The sequence below is a fragment of the Uloborus diversus genome, chromosome 9 (genome assembly GCF_026930045.1).
Source record: "Uloborus diversus isolate 005 chromosome 9, Udiv.v.3.1, whole genome shotgun sequence".
NCBI lineage: Eukaryota > Metazoa > Arthropoda > Arachnida > Araneae > Uloboridae > Uloborus > Uloborus diversus.
In genome coordinates this window covers 10527817-10550607 of record NC_072739.1, presented here as the reverse complement: position 1 = coordinate 10550607, position 22791 = coordinate 10527817, and the positions used below count along the sequence as shown (strand labels likewise).

Below are 22791 nucleotides of genomic sequence, written 5' to 3'. Positions count from 1 at the left end.
TAAATTTTAAAATTGTATTTTGTTTTACATTTTCCTTCAAAACAAAAAACCCTTCATTTATTTATGTAAATTTTATACCCTCCTCAGCAATTTTTTAAAAGTGACACTCCAAAGTCACAATTGTAAATGATCTTCACTTATGTTAGGGAGAAAGGGTTTGGGGGTTTTAACCCTGAAATCTTTCAGAATCTAAGTCCTAAAAATGTAGTTTTGTTATGTTTTGTTTGGTTATGTTAGGGAAAGGAGAGCTTTGTGGCTATCCTCCGTAATTTTTTTTAAATTGAAGTCTTAAAAATGAGATTGTAATCCGTCTTATGTAATGTTGGAGGAGCTGTAATAGTTCAAAATTGAAGTTCCCAAAACATTATATGTGTGAGTTAATCTTCGATACGTACAATTAAAATTCAAGAAAAGGAAGTCTGTAGACGTTCAGAAGTTAGTTTTAATACTGAAGCTCGCAGACATCATGAAAATGGAAGCTGCTCTTTCATTGTGGCTTTAAAAGGCCAGAAAGAGGGGTGTTCCCACACTGTATAAACCATCATCTTCCTCATTTAAAATTTTTTAATTAAGTTTGTGATGTCTGCTGTTCAGGAGTATAATAATGCAGTAATGTACTTAATGTAAGTACCGTACTGTTTTAATACATGTCTCTCATTAATCAGATTTCATGCTTCATAACAGTAATTTATGGAAACACTGTTTCTAAAATGCAGTAAAAAGTCAGTTCTTTATAAAGGAAACAGTAATATATAGTTAAGAAATGGATTGAAACAATTTGAGGGGTGTTAACACATTTCTGAAATAATTGGGTGTGCTTATAATATTTCTAAATATACATTGTTCCACAACGCTATATTTCTACTTGCCCGAAGGGTCTTGGAACGCAACCCTCGCGTAACTCGGGATTTGACTGTATTCATATTTATTTTTTAGTTTGATCCTAAAATTTTAATTAGCATTAAAGTTATGGTGTATTATATGCGTCTAAGTTATTTCTTGTTCCAATCGAAAGCTAATATTTGGTTTCAAATGTTTTCAAAAAACAAAAAAATATTATATTTAGTTTTTGATGTTTGCTAAAGATCTTCAATGAATAACCATATGTTATTTAAAATAGTGATAAAGAACCAGGAGAGACAGGGGGGATGGTGGAATAATAAGTTTAGATGAACCTACAAGATAAAATGCTTTAGACCTGTGTATATTGGCAGAAAGGAAAGTTTGTTACATTGTTTGAGAACGTGTACTCTTTCCATAAAATGTTTTAATGATATAGTTACAATTCATATTTGTAAAAAAAAAAAAATCTATTTATATTGGCTTACACAGCATGTTATACAGCATGATACTTGGTTGCATGAAAAATTGATTTAAGATTACATTAAACTAGTATTATTAACTGCTAAAAAATTTCAAAAGTGTATTATATTTTATAAATACTTACTCGAGATATACTGACAATATTGCATTAAAATATGTATATGCAACAAATTAAAAAAAAAAAAAAAGTTTTTCTTGTTTGTGGAGGGTCATGTTCTGGAATATAGTTTGAACTATTGTATTTCACATTTTATTTTTCCTGAAAACAACTTGAAAAATAATGAGCTAAAAGTTGCCTCCCTAAAGACTAAGTATGGGGAGAACAATAACCAATTACTGCTGTGTGCAGGTAAAGGGCAGTAATTGCAAATTTTTATTTTTTTTTGCATTTTTCTCATCTATGATACGTTATCTTTATTGTATAAGCTCGCTTATTTGGTTTCCGCTGAAAAAAAAAGCTCGAAAAAGACGTCTAATTCCAACAATTCCCTATTGTTAGTATTGAATCCTATACGCATTTATTAAAATATCTCAAAAACTCATTTCTGCAGATACTGCCGTTTGCCTTCACACGGCAGAATATGATAAAAAGCTCATTACAGAATCCAGGGAGTGCAGTTTACCCATGTTAGGGATTGTTAGTCTGAAATTGCCATAACAGAGCTGAAAGCAGGAAGCCTCTATTGAAGCTGAGATTAAATGGTTGCTAAGTTTAAATTTAGCATGCAACCCGAGGGGTCTGAAACATGGTGTGGCTTCACCTCGTAAAGGGAAGACCCTCAAAGCAGAATACTTGACGATGTTCTGCAATGTAAAATCACTTAACCAAAATTTTTCAGCAAGTACTTCAAGCATTGTATACACAAGCAACCAACTGGACTTTTCCCCACAAATCGGAAGCCCTACTTCAAAATTGTTTCCAACAGAAGTTTTTTTTCTTAGTTCACTAAACTTCACTGTTGCTATGCATTTCTGTAAAACTTAAACTGATTGATATTCCCCAAAAAAATTTAAATGATTTTTAAAATGAATAAATAGAAGGCTAAATAGAAAGAGCAAAGATACAAAAATTTATAAAAATCCGAATCTAGGAGTCAAACCACATTTTACATAGCATGAAAGAGCAATTAAAATAATGATAATAAATAAATAAATTACTAAAATATTAAATAAACTGAGTCGAGTTAGGGTAGCATATAATGAAAAACTTCAAAACTTTCCCAATAAATGAAATATTTTCAGGATGCAAAAAGATTGAAGTCCCAAACAAGACACCCAATTTTCGGCGGTGGACGTGTTTCAATGGTTGCCATGGTTCCAAAACGTACGTTTATGGTGGAAATTGCAGTGGAGGAAGATCAATTGGGAAAAATAAAGAAAAGAAGAGTTAAAAATGTTAGAAAAATCAGAATCTTTTCAGATTTAGAATATCAAATTTCTGCAAAAATCTCCTGAAACTCTGATTTTCTGCAAAAATCTTCTAACTTAAGATAGATTTTTCCAAACTCTGCAGGTTTCTTTAATTTCAAAGTAAATATCAAGTTGTTCTGACATTTACAATGCTAAACTTGAGTGGCTCCACCTTGTAAAGGGAAGATACATGTAAGCCAAAAGTTCTTAATTTTAGCTTGAGAAATAGTTCCAGATTAATGAAAAACTGTAAACAAACCAAGGCATTGCCAATACTGAAAAAAAAGGTATATAAGGTGTTCTGACATTTACAAGGCTAAACTTGAGTCAATATATAATATGCAATTGAATGTGCCTTTGAAAAAAAATTTGAATTCTGTATTTTTGTTCAAATAACTGACACAGTTGAATCAAAAACTTATACTGTTATATGTACTGAACTTTAATAACAAGTCTCAGATTCTTTTTTTCTTCTGGAATTTTGAGTATATGAGAAGACAAAGAAGAAAAAATATTGGTGGTACATGTAGAAGTTGCTTCTATTTTTTTTTTAGAAACAATTAATTATTGTGATTATTTATTTTCTAAACATTGTATAGATTTTCAATTATTAAACTGCTGGTCTAACGTTTATCCTAATGTTTTAAATTTGTTGGTATGCATTATATAGTAATACAAAATAATTTTAATTGCAAATTTTGCTTTTAGGCCAACCAAGTGGTGGTTTAGGTGGTGGTGGATTATTTTCTACTGGCTTGGGTATGCAACCAGCTGGTGGAATGACTGGTAGGTACAAGTTTCAAACATCTGATCTCCTTTTTGGCTAAAAGCTCATTTTTTAATCTTATGATCCTGAAAGTTCAATTTTTCGAGTTCTGGTCTCTTTTTTTACCCATTATTTATTTTGAAAGGTAGTTTCAGTTTTTAGTTTTCTTTTTTATTGTCTTACTAGCAGTACCTGCACTGCAATGCCTGTGCTAACGATTTAAAAGAAGTCTGTTGCATAAAAAAAATCCATGCCTTTCCCCCCTCCCTTCTGATGTGAAATGATAATTTTTCTTCAACTAAAATGTGTACACACCTTTTCAAAAAAAAAAAAAAAAAACTATCAAAGTCCCTTTGGAATTTTAAACTATTCACCAAAACACATAAAAAGATTAACAGTAGCTATGAAACTCGAAAAAAAAAAAAAAACCTTCAACTGTACAATTCATCGCTTAATGCGCCAAACAACCATTCTACCATAACCTTGCCGTTTAGCAATTGGAATGTTTTTTTTTCTGCAATTTAAATGCTTCGCCAAATGAACAATTCTGTAATAAAAATGTTATACAGAACAATCACAATTGAATAATACAACAAATCAAATTATTTACTAAGATAAGTAACTATCTTCAACCTTAAAAACAAAAACAAACTTATCCCACCATCTATTATTCGGAATTTATAGAACTAAACTTCTCCCACCATCTATTAGGAATTCATAGAACTAAACATTAATTAAACCTTTAATTTGCAATTACAAATATTTCGGTCAATCTCATTTTTTTTTTTTTTTAAGGCTAGCCTTCCTCAATAAATGGACATGCAACACAAAAAGAATTTTTCAATTTGAACCAATAGTTCCTGAGATTAGCATGTTCAAACAAACTCTTCAGCTTTATATTGTAACGGATTCGGTGCGATTTCCGCTTTCTTGAAATGAAGACACAGTTCTTGATAAAAACACAGGAAATTTATTTACACTATGTACAGGAAAGATCTTCAACAACTGCTAAATTATTCATCAGCAATTAAGCAATTATCACACAACACCGTAAACTCAACGTTTACACACGTATTTACTTCCAAATACGAAAACAACACAGCGAAATGCCTCGCTATAAACAGAGCGAAAATCTTCTCCCCCCAGTTCGAAATATCAATCGAAACTCTCCGTTTATCCATCGCTAACGGCTTTTATAAACATCCAAGAATTTTCCACAACATTCTTTCTGCTTCGAGAAATGCGTAGACCGTTATCAAATTTTATCAATGAAAATAAAACGAATAGGGGGTTGTATACTTTAGCCATATGTTAAGGGGTTGTATATTCATTACGGGAAATTATTTACAGGTTACGTTACTACAATAATTACTATTTACAGGATTTGTAACAATATTATTAGTATAGATTTGCTCTTATGCCACAATGTTTTCTTTTAAGCAATCCTTTTACAGGAACAATGGTATGCACTGAATGATGGTCAAAAATGAAGAGGAAATATCACAATGTGGAACATGTCAAATTGGCAAAACAAAAAAGATTTTTTTTTTCATTTTAATGTAATTTTTAGTCTTTTTTGTTGACTTGTTTTCAAATAAATTATTGAATTCTAAATTTGAGCAACATTGCTTTTCGGCAATGTTTAACAAGCAGAAAAATGTTTTGTTCTAATAAGTTTGAAAACATGTCAAGTGTTCCATGTTATAATCCTGCATCAATTACTTCAAGTAAAACTTATTAGGATGAAAGTGTGAAGTTTTTTCTTTAATATAAAAATGATAGCCAAAAAGGTTGAAAAAATATTTTAAGAAAATCAATTTTATTTTTAAATTTAATGTCAAAAAATTCCCCATATTCTTAAATGATACAATATATGTACATCACTGCTGCTTCAGACATTTTTTTCCTATTTTGTTATTGAAATAATGTGTTTTTTTTTTTTGATTTTGCAAGATTTGCTATTTGCTCAAAAAATTTTAACAAAGAATTTTAATGCAGTTTTTTTCATTTATTTTTATACAGTAGCCCCTTGTTATATCACTCATTAGTTCATTCAGATATATCGCTTTCTTCTTCTGTCTCCCGAAATATTAAAGCTTTACAAAAAAAACCTTGCCTTTAAGTTTGAAACCATTCATAAAAATATATTGTATTTCTCAGGAAATTTCTCGTTCTTGTTTATTCCATCAATGAACAAAACAAATATACTTCTATTTTCTGCATTCGCTGGAAATGCAGTGACAAGTCCTGTCATCCAAATGTACATACTACAGAATATTTTAGTTTAAGATATAGTTCGGAAAATACTTGACATTTTCTTTTGTATTGATACATGTGGCCGTTGTCTTGTACAATTTCAAAAATCAATCATACCCACATTTAGTGTCAGAAACCTGGCCCACATATTCAGAAATTGGTTTCTGGAACACAGATGCAAACTTCACACTAATAAACTAGACATTGAGCAATAATATCAATAGTTCATGGTCTGTTATTGTCTTTCATCTTCCATGTTTTCCCATATTATTTAGACACTAAAAAAATATTTTGAAAATTTATGCGCATTCTGACCCACGAGAATTTTTTAAAGAGAAGGTACGGCACTTGGGAAAAAAAGGTTCGACACCACTGATTTAAACCATTTAAACCCATGGCCAGCAAAGCTGATCAATGTGGCCCATTGTGGTGTCCAATACTGCAGCTGGAAAAATATATTTGGGTACTTTCCAAAACAAATGATCATCTTCATTACATATTACAAATGAGTGTTGAAAATTTGAAGCTAACTAGCCAGAAATTGGTATCTTAAAAGTAAATAGAAAATTTTTATCAATAAAATAAGCATGTTGCTATGATAACAGCAATTCTTGTTCTCCAATTACTTTTCTTGTTCTCTATCTTCCCAAGTTATTAAAATATATTTAAATTTTATGTGTTCTGGTCTGAGAGGTTCATCTTAGTGTGAGCTGCGGCCCTCAATTAAAAAATTGTTGAGCACTACAGATTTAAACAAACCAATGAGTTACTCTTGCAACAACTGCCCTGCTACTTTAGACTACAGTCGCGTTTTTTTCCGTTTTTTTTTTCTTCAAATATAGTAATTAGCTTTTATGCGCTCGTGTAAACTGTTTCCTACATAAGAATAACAAAGTATGTTTTTTAAGTAAGGTAAGCTCTTCTGAGGGCTGTAGCTGTACTAGTTGAGGGTGTGGAGGTATAAAATCGTCAGAGAAAGAGTTGGGAATCGCTATCTCATTTCAATCGTTAAACACTAACTGAAAAGTATAAATCACTGTATTATTACATCTGAAATTGTAAATGGTGTTCAAGAATGTACTAGATTTTTAAGTTGTATACGTAATACCTTAAATGAGGATAATTGTAGAGGAAGAACGGGGGTACATAGGATCACTAACTGGCAGTAAATGCATCGAACAAGTTGAGCTATTTTCATAGATTAGTAGTAGTGTGTACAAACTGCATGTGTGTGTGTAGCAGAGGTCGAAATTAGCATCAGCTACTTAGGTGCCATTGGCAACCAATATTTTTTTCTTAGGTGCCGTTATGTTTTACTTGGTTGCAATTTGCAAATGCGTTCAATAACATGCTGAAATTTATACTAAACTATAACATGCATGAAAACAAGCTGATATATATGTACAATGCATTTAAAAAATGCATTTTGAAATCACCTGCTAAGTTTATGCAAGTACCATAATTACTATTAACTTAATTTAGTGACATAAAACAAAAAACAAAAAAAAAAAACAAATTCTAGATTTTAAAAGTATTAAAAATATTGACAAGATGCAAAAGGATAGCAATCTCGAACACGATACGCAATTTTCCACAAAGTACAAGTTTAGTGTTGGAAAGATTTCGAAAATAAATTTATTCATTAAAAAGAAAAACAAACGCAGAAAATAAGTTAATCTGAAGTGGCATGCGACTAATTGTCAAAAAATATTAATATATTTACAAGATGCAAAAGGATTGAAAGGTCAAAAGCGAGAATACACTTCCCGCAAAGCACGTGCTCATTGTCCGCATGTTTTGAAAAAAATATATTATAAATTAAAATAAAAAAGAAAATAAGCTAACCTAAAGGTAGCATATGTAAAAACAAATTCTAGATTTTAAAAGTATTAAAACATTGACAAGATGCAAAAGGATTGCAATCTCGAACACGATACGCAATTTTCCACTAAGTAAAAGCAAGTTTAGTGTTGGAATGATTTTGAAAATTTTTTATTCATTTAAAAGAAAAACAAACGCAGAAAATAAGTTAATCTGAGTGTCATGCGACTAATTGTCAAAATATTAATATATTTACTTACAAGATGCAAAAGGAATGAAAGGTCCAAAACGAGAATAAATTTCTCACAAAGCACGTGCTCATTGTCTGCATGTTTTGAAAAAAAATAATATATTATAAATTAAAATAAAAAAGAAAATAAGCTAACCTAAAGGTAGCATATGTAAAAATAACTTCTAGATTTTAAAAGTATTAAAACATTGACAAAATGCAAAAGGATTGCAATCTCAAACACGATACGCAATTTTCCACAAAGTAAAAGTTTAGTGTTGGAATGATTTCGAAAATAAATTTATTCATCAAAAAGAAAAACAGACGCAGAAAACAAGTTAATCTGAAGTGGCATGTGTCCAATTGCCAAATAATATTAATACATTTACAAGATTCAAAAGGATTGAAAGGTCAAAAGCGAAAATAAACTTCCGGCAAAGCAGGTGTTCATTGTCCGCATGTATTGAAAAAATAATATGTTATAAATTAAAATAAAAAAGAAAAAAAGCTAACCTAATCGTAGCATATGTAAAAATAACTTCTATATTTTAAAAGTATTATAATATCGGCAAGATGCAAAAGGATTGCAATATCAAACACCGGAACTATTATTCCAAGAAGAACGTGTTCAGTATTGAAAATTGCATTTATGATGTGTTTTGAAAAACAATTAAGCGCAATTTAAAAAATATCTTTAAAAATAATAATAAAAGTAAAAAAAGCGAATGAACCGCCTGCACTAATCAACAAGAAAACTACTTATTGTTTCGAATCTTGCAGTAGGACAACCATCGACGAATCCAGTAGGGTCTGGTGGGGTAAAGTGGTCATAAAATTGTAGGTTTTCAACTTAAATGGAAAATAAATGCAACAAATTCTTTAAAAACTTCAACTTTTTTTGTTGTTATTTTACATTGCATTATTAAAGAACACGGTACATTAAATTTTAGGAAGAAAAATATTGATTTTATTAGTTTTATCGAACTTTCTTTTCCCTATGTTTTTATGACCACTTTACCCCATGGGGTGGGGGAAAGTGGTCATAGCATGGGGTAAAGTGGTCATAGTTAAAAATAGATGCAAAACCATTATAAAGAACCCTAATACTTGTATATTTCAGTTGTTTTTATAGTTATAAGTATATTTACGAGTACATGCGTGAATACAAGAATATATACATGTCGTGTTATACACGAGTAAACACGTTCCTATATGAGTAGATACATGTATAAATCAGATACATTCATACACGTGCCTACTCAAGTATATACGTGTATATACGAGTATATAAGCATGTATACGTGATTACCTACAGGAGTGTATACGTGTCTACATGAGTACGTAGGTGTCACATGTATATACGTGCCACATATATGTACGTGTCACGTGTATGTACGATATATACGCGTATAAACGAACATCATATGCGCGTATGCACTTGTTTCTCGAGAAAATACGTGCATACTTGAGTATATATGTGTATAGTAGACGTATATACGCATATGTAAGTGTACATACATATATGGGTATACACGAGTTAATTCGTGGATACATCCAGTGCGTCTTTGGTACGTGTCTACTCACGTATATATAATATGGAAGCACGAGTATATACGCATGTATACGTGTAAACACAATTATATAGCTGTATAGACTTATATACGTACATTTACGTGTATGTACGAGTATATACGCGTATAAACGAACATCATATGCGCGTATGCACTTGTTTCTCGAGAAAATACGTGCATACTTGAGTATATATGTGTATAGTAGACGTATATACGCATATGTAAGTGTACATACATACATATACGGGTATACACGAGTTAATTCGTGGATACATCCAGTGCGTCTTTGGTACGTGTCTACTCACGTATATATAATATGGAAGCACGAGTATATACGCATGTATACGTGTAAACACAATTATATAGCTGTATAGACGTATATACATACATTTACGTGTATACACCAGTATATGTATGTATACACGAGAATATACGCTTATATACATGTCGGCTTACAGAGTGAATCTAAGCTCTTGGACAAAAATCAAAGGGGTGTGAGAGGGGAGGATAAGAAGCAAAGAATCATAAGGAAGTTATAATCACTGACGTGCTACATGCACACAAAGCCAGAAACTGATGGATGCAAAGCAGGGCACAAATTTGTTGCTCAAAGGTGATTTTACGTAACATTTTAGTTTTTAAGAAATATTTAGAGCAGTTGTTGAAAGTTTTGGTCTGTAGTAGCTCTAATACACGCTACGCAACAAAGGCGCAGCGGCTGATGAAAGTTTTTCAAAAGTCTTGTTATTGCAACAGAGAGGGATCTGTGAATGCGACGCATGTATTACAGCTGAAGGTCGCAAATTTAATCAATCGCTTTAAAACTTTCTTAAGTCCTAAAATGTTGTGTAAAATTGTATTTGTGTAACATATATATATATATATAAATTTGTGACTTTTTTTGCATCCATCAATTTCTCACTTTGCGTGCATGTAGCGCGTCAGCATTGTGTTTGTGACCATATGTTCCTTATTGATTCTTGCTTCTTATCCTCTCCTCTAACACCTTTTAATAATTTGCTCAAGAATGTAAACTCACCCTATATACTTAAAATACACCACCAGCTCAATTATTCCATCAGTTTCGTGCTTTTTAGCACTCATTAGCCCGGAATAGGAATCACATGAGCTGGTGTTGTATTTTAAGTATTTCTGCCTTAGCCCTGGCTTAGGGCGGTAACTTACTACAAAATCACCCTATATACTTTTATATCATATGCTTGTATGTAAGTATCTACTCGAGTACGTACGCGTATAGACGTGTCTACCTGAGTACATAAGTGTTCTTACATATACGTGTTTACGAGGGTAAGCGAGCATATACGTGTATAATAGACGTATTTATAGGCGCATTTATGTGAATATGTCTATGTACATTTCTACACGAGTATATATGCGTATATATACGCATATACTCGTATATTTAACCCCGTTTACTGTAAAAACAATACATATTAAGTAAAATTAATATCTAATTTGTATCTGCCTCATACCTAAAGATTAAATGACATTAGAAGAACAATATTCGTTAAGCTTAATATTATGACCACTTTACCCCATCTTACTTAAATTGTTCTAAAAAATTATCTAAAATAGATTCAGCTAACTGCTAATGAGTAAGAGTTCTTGAGACATGTAGAAAGCTTCCTGTACAGTCAATCTGTTCCTAATTCTAACAAACAAAATTTCCCAAGGATGTTAAAATAGGTGTTTAGATTTAAAAAATTTTCATGTTCACGCAAAATATTTTTTTTTACCGAATAAAATTTTGCCAGTTGTAAAATATTGTATTCAAAATGTAGTTTCTAACTGCCTTACTCTAAAATAAAATTTTCACATTCATTCAAACATTCATTTCCAAGCTATAGCCATTTATTTGACGTATGACCACTTTACCCCATTGACCACTTTCCCCCACCAGACCCTATCTTCTTTTTTTCCAAAATCTTTACAGACTTTACATACCATCAGGTCTTCACCCTTTCTTTCCAACCACGGAAACTGCTTTTGCCACTTGATGAAAGTTGCAGCGTTGACACTTTTCCGTGTACATTTAGAAGTCGCATCTACTTCGTCATTATTTTTTTCTATTTCGACTTCATCGGCAATCCTTGGCTGTTTATTTCCGCTAGTATTTAGTGGCGTAAAATATGACTTTGAGTTACGTTTACTCATATTTTCAACAAATAAAAAATGATGGTAGCGATGATTAAAAAAAAGAAAGAAAAAAAGATGAGCGAAATCCTGTGCGAAAAAAGGAATCCTCGTGCTCGCCGTGCGTTCGTGTTACGACGGGGGGGGTCGAACTTGAAACATGAAAAAGATCAGACTATCTGCTCAAACAACCCTGAGATGAGTCCGGTTTTGGAGGGGTGGGGCGATCGGGGGTAAACAACACTAAGGGAACATAGGGAGAAAAGATTACTCCAGAAAGAGGAGGAATGGAGGGGTGTGCTTGCAATGACACTGGCTGCTACAGTTCGCGGGCGAAGGTGGGGGGGGGGGGGAATTGTTTAAGCTTTTCCGACTGAAAGCGATACTTCCAGGAAATTTTCCGCGATCGCAACGCACGCAGATGTTTTTGGAGACGAATCTTCCGAAAGTGAAAGCTTAGTAGGGGGAAAGCTAGGCGTCACAGTGACGACTACGTTTCAAATCGCGGTCGTCAAAATGAAATTTACAGTTGCAAAATATGACTAACAACCGCTAATTTCGAGCACTGGTGTGTAGTTTATTTCCCAATAATTTACAATGTGATACCTATTACGTCTAACATATCTCGGTTTCTCATATTTTGTGCAATTTTTTAAATAATGCAAATGTAATGGTGGCTACGTTTCATGTCTAGGGGGCTCCACCTATGTTAAAAACCTATTTAAATTGTCTTAAGTAAGTTTTATGCGCTCCAATTAGGAAAATATATGGTTTATAAATACAGAATCCTACTTCGTGGAAATTCAGTTATCGCGGTAAAGTCTGGACCGAATTAACCGCGAAAAACGAGGTTTTGACTGTACTTCTTTTTCCTTAAAATTTACCAATATTATATTGTTTCTGATTGTTTTTCTTGTGATGTGAACGTTTGAAGCAAATTTTGACTTCCAAAGCAAGTGTACTTCTTGTTTTCATTAGGTATGACTCAACAGCCAAATCCTATTGACACTGTTACAAGTCTTGTGACAGCCTTAACATGCCCTATGTTGTATGGTGATGAGAGAGATGCTATCATTGCAAAGTGGAATCAACTCCAGGCATCATGGGGTACTGGTAAAGGATACTTTTCGCCAAATGCTGCACCTGTTGAATTCACTCCAGAAAATCCATTCTGTGTCTTTAAGGTAATGTTTTTCTGTTATTCTAATGCATTTATTATGCAGTAGCACCTCCTTTAAGGGACACCTCGATTTAAGGAACATCAGTCCCAGTCCCTTTGGATAGGGGGGCCTCCTTGCATTTGCTTCTAATTAAGGGACATTCTATTAAAGGGAAAGTTACACAGAAAATTATGCAAAAAATGTATAAATGCATTAGAAATAACAAATTTATGTTAATGCTAGGTTCCCTTTTTGTCCAAAATTTAATTGGTAAAAGTTTGTTTTGACATTAACGAGCAAATAAATAAGTATACAAAACTCATGCTGAGACCTACATTTATGGTTTTCCCTCTCATCATTTTTTATTTCCTTTTCCAAAAAAGGAAGTATTGTATTCGCGAAAAATTTTTCACTGAAATTCGGCCTTAATTTCCATTTTGCTCACCCCCGAATGGATGTTGAGTTTTTTTTCCAACCCAGCCACACGTGGATAAGTGCCTAGAAACGTACAGACACCCGAAATATCCATTTTGACGATTCTCGAGTTAATTACAGCGAGTTTTCTCGTGACGTCCGTATGTACGTATGTATGTGCATATGTGTGTATGTGTGTATGTATCTCGCATAACTCAAAAACGGTATGTCCTAGAATATTGAAATTTGGCACGTAGACTCCTAGTGGGGTCTAGTTGTGCACCTTCTCTTTTGGTTTCATTCGGATGTTCCTAAGGGGGTCTTCTGCCCCTTTTTGGGGGGAAATCATTGTTAATTTCGATGTAAACTCAAGTGGCGATATAATTTGTCTGACACTTGGCGATATATCGCCAGTCTTGGTCGCCAAGTTTTGTCGCCAACTTGGCTACAAATTTGGCGATTTTTTTTTTGATTTTTTAAAATTTGGTTTCACTTTGGCCACTGTTGGTGATATTTAGAGAGTAAACAATTGAATCACATTAAAATTGCCAACAATGTGGAAATGACATTAAATTGGAGTAAAAGGAAGTCATGTGATGCACACATCAGCTCGTTTTTCAAAAGGGCTAAACCCCAACAGATAGTGTGCTGCCTATGGCTTTGTACAGAAAACTTGAAATATGATCAAACTGTTTTTCGCCTTGTAAATTACATGACATCAAACAAATCCATGTAACAGATTAATTCAAAATTGTAAGTAATAAAAATCAGTAACTAAACTTTTATGCTACAAAATTTTTGATACCATTTGAATTTTTTTTGCCAGTTTGACTAATTATGAATTATATTTAGTGTATATACATTGTTACAAATTCTGTAAAGAGTAATTATTTTTATGATTAATTTGTTGTAATCTGCCTAAATTCGGCGTTTATTCCATTATTCTTCATCTAGAATTATTGTAGTAATTTAATCTGTAAATAGCTTTTTGTAATGTACATACAACCCCCTAACATTCGGCTGAAATATACGGTCCCCTCATTTCTGAATGATAAAATTTGTGAATGGAAAGAAATGAGAAAGTGGTAGAACGGTGTAGGATTTTCTGGAATATTTGAGAAGCTCTCTTTCGACGTTTATAAATAGCCGTGCCCATGGGCATCCATATGCAAAGTTGCAAGGGGGGGGGGCTCAAAAATTTTCTCCGTGGTTTAGCTGGATATTTTAACCGTGGAAATTGATTTCAGGACAGATTAGAATCATTAAAATTTGACATTTTTAATAACATATTCATTAATGGTTGGAGAAGAAATGTTTTTACATTTTTGCAAAGAAAAAAGTACTAAAAGCAAGGAAGTTCTAATTTCAAAGAGGGGGGGGGGCTCGAGCCCCCCCTTGCCCCCGTATATGGGCGCCCTTGGCCGTGCCGCGTAATAAAAAGTCAGTCTCAAGTTAGTTTTTTTGCTTGTGAATTGTGTCAGCGATGCGATGGAGAGCAGGTATTAGCTCTGTTTTGTGAAGCCTTTGAAATGTATTTTTCGCGTATTTGGGTGTAAATACGTGTGTAACCGTTGAGTTTACGGTGTTAATTGATATTTGCTTAATTGCTGATGATTGATTTAGCAGTTGTAACTACGCTTCCTGTACATAGCTGTGAATAAATCTCCCGTGTTTTCTCAAGAACTGTGCCCTCATTTAAAGAAAGTTTGAAGTTGTATCACGAACTCTTAACAAAAAGATATATATATATATATATATAAGAAACATTTTCAATAAGTAATCTTAAATGTTATTAGTTTACGGTGGTTAATATGAGATTATGCATGAATTCATCTACCTCCAAAGGAGGGACACCTCTATTCAATTGACAAATTGTCCGGTCTCCTTACTGTCCCTTATTGAAAGGTTCTACTGTGTATTTCTTTCTAAAAGTTTTTATTCTGTGAGCGGGGGCTTGACAAATAGTGGCTGTTTGGTCACCATGAGGCCTAGATTTTCTTCACTGACATCTAAAAATGTATAACTTCTATAAAATGAATTCTTAAATATGAGCTGGTATCTTACTATTTTGTACGTGCGCCTAGATTTTTTAGAGACTTAACCAATGTTATTCTGTAAATGTTTTGTGCAGTATTTCATGCTTGAGCTATTTATATCTCAAAAAAGTATTAACATTCTTTTGTATTATACATTTTAATTTCATGAAATGTGTTTTGTGTTTCTTCAAACTCCAAGATGCAAGTGTTAAATACTTTAAATGTTCAAACAAATCTATCAAAATATTCTATACTATCCTAATGTTAATATTTTTTTTTCTCATCTAATCAAGGACGGATCCAGAACATTTTCCAGAGGGGGTGATTTTTTTTCTCTTCTATCTTATTACATCTGTGATTTACACCTGCTTTGAGAGGGGGGGGGGGTGTACCACATCATTTTTATTTAAAACAACTAAATTATAGAAATTTTGCCAAGGAGGCTCTTCTTCTTTTCAATTGATAAAGCATTTTAAAAATTGCGTTTTAGAAAATCAATTTCATAATAATTCCAGTGTAATGTTTTATGACTTCCCCTAACATCATCAAAGGTCGTCTAAAATTGCGTTTCTTCGGAATTCAGTTCTGAAAAGTTAGTGGAGGAAAGTCACTGAACCCATTCCTGCCGACACATAAGATGTCTACAATGGCGTCTTTTAAGCTTACATTTTGAGAAATGACCGGGATAAGGCCTCCAAACTACTCCTTCTAAAATTACCGAATATAGTCTAAAATTGCCATTTCAAAACTTCAATTCAGAAAAGTTTCAGTGAGGGAGATTCATACCCGATTCCTCTCCTTAAAATCATATCAAAGATGGCCTACCCTTTTGCAGGAGTGCAGAAAATGTTTTCACTGCCAACCTTTCCCCCAATCTATAAGAGAATTTCCCCAAAATTTTACAATGTGTTTTATGTTTCAGAGAAAAATTCATTCATTACTATAAGTATAGATAATTTTGAAAAAAAAATGCATCTCTAAAACTAATAGAATGAACTGGTAACATGTAGAACTAGGTATCTAAAAATTAAATTAAGTAAAAACATGTAAGTTGTAATTAAAATCTCCTATCTAATATTTATTATTAAATGTAAATTATTGTCCAATACATAGTTAATGAAAATATAAAGAGTGGTGATGCAAAAGAAAATGCATTCAAAAGACACTTGCGAAAAAATCGGAAAATCAAAAAACGAATCTGCAAAAATTCCCCAGATGGTTCAAATTTTCCCCGATCCTAGATCGCTGGATCGGACATATTCTGCACCCGTGCTCTTTCATTTTAGGACCTCAATTCAGAAAAAAATGCTGGTGAAAAGTCCATTGTATCTGTCCTTGCATCTAATTCTACTTTGACTCCTCTCACAATTGCAACATTGCATTCCTGTATATAACTTTTTTGAAATATTGTTCCTTATCCTCATTATACTGATTTTTTTTAGCATGTATTAATTATTTTAAAAAATATTTTTGTAACTCTTACTTCAGTTACATCTTTAAATTAAAGAAAAGAAAAAGCATATGGGAGGAGTAATATAGTTGTGTAATTATCCTATTTGTGTTTATTTTATTTGTGTTAAAACTAATGGGGTTGTTTCCAAAATTTTAAAAGTATTTTTTCCTAAAAGAGCATGCTTAAAAACATTGAATCTGACCATTTTTTAAATAATTTCTTTAAGTTCAATTTTAAAAAAAAATTACTTAAATCGGTGCTCTTTCATCGTTTATCGCTTCTGCCGATGACATCACAAATAATGAATGCCATTTAGTGTTGCCATTCACGGTCCAAAATATGTAATTTGCATCTTTACTCATGTGTATTGGCAACAATAGGGTTGATAGCAAGCGTAGAGCGCGATTGCATTTCGCTTCTTGATTATCATAACGTGGAAATGCGGTAGAAAGATGCGCCATAGTGCATCATTTGTGACGTCATAAAGACCACGCCTTGTTTGAAGAATCCGAAATTTTAAAAATTAATTAAAAAATAACTGTTGGGGAAAATGAAAGTATTTTCTGGGTCCATGTTATTTTTTTTGCTTATTCTGTCAATTTCAGTGACAAAAAGCACTACTTTTGACTGAAGGAAACAACCCCATTATTCTTTGTTTGTTATCATTTGAAGCAGCATTCTTTTAAAACAAGCTTTGAATATTTTGTGACATCATTTGCAGGCTGTTGGATACAGTTGCCTTCCCGCTGCTAAGCCAGAAGATTGCCTGGTTGGCATTGTGCTGAATAAGAAAGATGAAGAGATCTTAAACCAGCAGCAGCAAGTGGTAGACACTTTGCACAAATGCTTTGGTAGCAAGCCCAACATTTCTGTTGTTATTGATGGCATAAAAGCCCTTCCAGAGGATAGGTACCATTAGTTCTTTGCATTCTTTTATGATTATCATATTAACTCAGTTACTGGACCGTCATTTGGGCGTTTAGGGGTGGTGATGGTATTGACGCCCCCTGGATTTTAGGAACATAATGAAATTAGGCATTGTTGTAGGTATTTTGTTGTTTTTTCCCCATAAAATATATTAAACACAAAACCTTTGCCCCCACCCCACCCTCTACCAGGAAAATTTTGAAATGATGAGCCTGCTCTGTTACTTGTTAAGTCAATTTGTTAATTCAAACAAAACAAATTACTGGTAAGACAAACTACATTCAAGATCCCTCGTCCTGTGGTATTTACGAGTAATTCTACTTCATTTTTTCCAGATAAGATAAATTATGGTTAAGACAAATTAATTTTGAAGGTCACTTTGAGTTTGTTTTAATGAGGTTCGACTATATTAAAAGTTCAGTAAATTACAGCCCATTAGCCCAGGCTAAAGCAGAAGTATATGAAATACACTGCCAGTTCAGTCATTTCCATGCTTATTAGCACTCATCAGCCCGGCATAGGAAAGTGACTGAGCATGGAGATGGAAAACCTCTTAAGGAAGCCAAAAGTGCCAAACAAACTGGTCGCTAATATAGAATCAGCACAGACCAGACGAGTGACCGAAGCAATGGTTCGGTTCAACTCGAAGATTGAAGGCAGGGCATGGTATATTCAGTAAATTACAGAACACTCAGTCACTTCCCTATGCCGAGATGATAAGTGCTAATAAGCACAAAATTGCAATCCTCGGCTGGAAATGACTGAGCTGGCGGTGTATTTCATATGTATTAAAAGTAGAAAGCAGATTGGCTTTTCTTTAATTCTGCTCTGAAATTATGTTATTCCTTATAAAGTAATTGAGAGCTTATGATAAAATATAATACTGCTTATTAAAATTTCATCTGTTGGATACCTAAATATCTGAAAAAATTAGAAATTAAATTGTAAGAAATATTTAAAAGTATTATAACATCAGTAGGATTTCTTTTGTGGGAGTCAGCTGAAATCATCAGAGACTTAAGATTGCTGACTGTGAGTCGATAATAATTTTTGAGAAGGAACATGTTTATTTTATTTATATGTTTTTTAAATGTGCGATGTTTTGTTTAAAATGTTCATTAAATTTACTTTCCTCACCTCATATCCTTGACTACAATTTTTAAGATTATACTTTTAAGTTTTGGAATACATTTTAAATACTACTGAATTGGCAAATATATGGTTCTTAATAAAGGCAAACATTCTGTATTTTCATTAAAAACTAACATTATCAATGGGAGTATAGCAAAATGAAGTTTTATTTTTTGCATATTGCACAACAAGTTTGTAATATGTCCATCTTCAACCTTAATAAGTGGCAAAATTCTTTGTAGCCTTGAAGCTCTTTTCCAACCTGGGCTGGTATTTCTAACTTGTGATGCCAATCTCTAACAAGAAACTCAAATAATTGTGTTTGTTGATTATGAAAGTTTCTTTTTCATGGATTTTTAAAAAATTCTTTAGCCAATTACAGTATTATTCCCATAGCAGATGCCTTCTAGCTATTAAAAAGAGGCGATGGTTATATTTATTCTTTTGTGTTTCAATGAGCATTGTGGATATAATAGTTGATAAAATTATTTCATATTTCTGGAAGAAATGATGTTAAGAATTTTATTTATTTTGCACTGGAGCGCCGGAGAACTTCGGTTGAGTTGTATAAATAGGAAAAAAAAATGTAATTAAAGATAATGCATTAAATTTTTATTCATAATCATTTTTCTTCTTTGAAATAGTCATACATGGTTGCATGTTTATACTTTCAGATATCTTTATCTAATTTACTCTTCAAGTTATTCTAGAGCTAATTTTTAGCATATCTCTTAATACCTCTTTAATTTCCCCCCTTTCAGAACAGAAGTTGTGTTTTTTCTGTCCGAAAGACTTCAAACAGGACTTACCAGAAGAATTCCACCCTCAGAAGTTTGCAGTTACATGGAACAGCCAACAATTAAGCCTCAAATATCCAGCATTGGAGTACTTAGTGTTTCTGCTAAAACAATGCCTAGCAAAGAACAACTTCAACAATATCTTGACAATCCTCCTGCTGGTAAAAAAAATCACTTTGAAGTCTTTTTTTCTTTTTCTCAACTTCCCTCCAGCATGGTCCGTATAAACTTTATTAAAACTAAATTTGAAAATGCATCGGATCCTTTTCATTTCTTATTTAGTTTCCATATGTTACTTTTGATTAATATTTGTACTCTTTTATTCATCTAATGTTGATATTTAAAGATTACAAGACCTTATGTGAATAAAATATGACAACGTATATAAAGTACAAATTCAAAATGAAAAAAGGTTTTTAACCTTTTTTCATTTTGAATTTGTACTTTATATACGTTGTCATATTTTATTCACTATGCAGTACAAAGTTTTCGACTACTTTTTATGTATACAAGACCTTATGTTCATTATACTGTAAGCATTCTACGTGATGCAAAAAAAAAAAAAATGTTTCCTAAAAAATGGTAATGATGTAATTCTTTAAAATTTAATAAAGTGGGCGAGATTTCTTCTGTCGAGTGTGGTAGATACGGTGATCTAGTGAGGGCGCATGATTTGCCTTTTGAGGTTGGTGCTTAGTTGTCTCTGAAGAACCAATGGCCCGGGTAAAACCAGGATAACTGAAAACTGATCACCGTTTAAACAGTAGGTGCAGGGAATTTCGGGGCACCATGCCATGTTATTACAATAGAGAAGTTGCAACCTGTTAAATGTTCATATTTTGGCTATTGGATATTGTTAATTGACCCTCAAAACTAAAAAATTCACCATCGCCGAATTTTAAAACACCGTGGTTGATTTTTAATGAATTTTTAAAAATCCACGCGCAAAAGTGCGCGCTTCTGAAACGTCACGAGCCTACGTCACAGGGCGTGAATGGGCAGCCTTCCGCCGAAGATCCCTTGTTTTCGCTAGGCACATTTTGAGCGCGCTGATATTTTTATTTTTTAGAAATTCAGTAATCCTTTTGAACACACTATGGAGGCCGGATTCGTTAAAGCTCAATCTAAATAATCTTCCTCAAGTAACACCAATGAGATATTCGAATATTTTTGAGAGGATGAGAGGTTTAATATTCCAGAAACGCGAGGAGTTAAATGCGAGGAGAAAGCCTTTTACGTTTCGTCTTCGAAGTCGAATGCGTGACCTTCGCTTCTTCCCTATCGGAAGAGGGGATGACGTCACTTCCTATGCCATTTGACGTCACAAGCGCTTGAATTTTAAAAATTAATTAAAAAAAAACTTCTTATCGTATCGCAAAAATTTTTTCACCTATGATGTTCATACATGTTACTCTATCATATAAAAATAAAATTGAAAAATCGAAAACTTCCCTATTGAGGCAGTGAGAAGCAAAGGGATGTAAGTGACAAAATAAAAAATTTGGAGCTAACCACAGGGTTCGTACTCAATTTCAGAAATACAATGAAGAAGTTTTGAAGGAGTAAAATGAGATTTTGAAGGAGTACTAATGAGCTATCCTTAAATGATGTTGCACTTTTTTTTCAACATATTTGACTTCCTTCTCCTTTGTCACAAAGTGTCACACTTCACCTTACTACTCCTCTTGTCACATGTCATATTATTATAATAACTACGTGATGTCACTTTTTGTCACCCTCTCTCTTCCCCTTGTCACAATTTCATGAACCAGTTTCCCCCTCAAGGCATGACATCACTTGTGGAGGTGGATGTCCCTTTTTGTAATATCATAACTGTGATTTACTAAAGAATTGCTTTTTTAACACAATCACCTAATATAGTACATCTACTTATATATTTTTAAATACTTAAATAATAATTGAACAAACTAACTTTTGCTTCTGAGAGTTTGATGAAGGGAAAAGCAATAATCATAAAACTTGAAAAAATAGCCAAGCACCATTTAAGCATGTTTTACTTCACTTATGAAATGTCTTAGTCATCTAATTATATTTTTACATTCAATTTGTACGACTTCTATGATCAAGTTGTAAATAACATATTTTCAAAAAAATAAGTATACAAAATTACTATATCAAAATAGTCCTCATACCTTTGCCCTTGTGACAATGTTAAGTTGCCGATCGAAATATTTTAAGTTACTTTCATTGAGGAAAATTATGTAGTCTTGAACTAAAAACGAAGGAGTTTTGAAGGAGTATGAAGGGCCCTTCAAAGAAATTTCCGGAATGAAGGAGTATTGGAGGAGTTTTGAAGGAGCGTACGAACCCTGAACCAGTACACATGGTAGGTGAACCTCTGCTCTGCTTAGGGACAAGAAATAGTACTAGTAGTTCTAGTAGGTGCTGCTGTATAGCATGATTTAGAATTTTTTTTTAAATAAAAGCCTACCCAGGATCTGAACCATAAATGTGATTTACTCGAAACTTTAAATAGTCCACTTACATCCTGTTGCTTCTCACTGCCTCAATGATTCATTTGTTTTCAAAACGCTATACAGTATAACTTTGATTTAACGATTCCCTCTATTTAATGATACATTTCACTATTCTGGATTTAACTGCATTGAATGTATATGCTTTTCGATTTAACGGTATCCTGATTTAACGATAACTTTTTCCAGTCCCTTGGCAATCGTTAAATCAAGGTTATACTGTATATCTATAAGTATTGCACATACAACAATGAAGAATATGTGAAAATAAGCCCAAACTCGTCAAGAAATGGAATTTTGTTAACCGGGGGGTAATCCAAGTGCAGTATTTTAAAAATGGCAACAAAATAAGAAAATCATTTTTTTTTGTGTGTGTATTTTCCGTTAAGTCATCAGTGTCACACGGATGCTATCCTTCAGTTCTATGCTTTTGGTTGTGGGTGTAGATAAACAAGGTTTCCCCAAAGCACTGCAAGAGCAGATGAACATCACACAGATTGTAACGCACACAAAGCCCCCCCCCCTTTTCTTGTTTGCTTACCATTTGAAAAATACTACTCATAATACCACCTGGTTAACACAATTCCAAATCTGGAGGAGTTTGGTATTCTTCATCTATTCCTCATCGTTATATGTGCAATATATTGAGACATATAGCGTGTGGAAAATGAATAAAGCATTTGCAGTAACCCTGTACTACAGCAACAATATCCAATCTGCGTTTTAAGTTTATATTTATTTTATGTACATTTTTAAGTGTATATGTTTATACTTGGTAATAATTTTCCCTTTTATTTATTTTATTTGTTAATTTATTTTTGCTGCAGAGATAATGAAATGCAAAAAAT

The 22791-nt window shown here is 32.9% G+C and overlaps 1 protein-coding gene across 2 annotated transcripts in view; it reads left to right on the top strand.

Moving 5' to 3' along the window:
• LOC129229267 (nucleoporin p54-like) overlaps positions 1 to 22791 on the top strand; it is a 42779-nt gene that overhangs the window by 12026 nt on the left and 7962 nt on the right. For both annotated transcript variants that reach the window (XM_054863538.1, XM_054863539.1), the window contains exons 4-7: positions 3442 to 3519; positions 12509 to 12714; positions 17315 to 17502; positions 19413 to 19609. In XM_054863538.1, coding sequence (XP_054719513.1) covers positions 3442 to 3519; positions 12509 to 12714; positions 17315 to 17502; positions 19413 to 19609 — 669 coding nt within the window. The remainder of the gene's footprint in view (positions 1 to 3441; positions 3520 to 12508; positions 12715 to 17314; positions 17503 to 19412; positions 19610 to 22791) is intronic.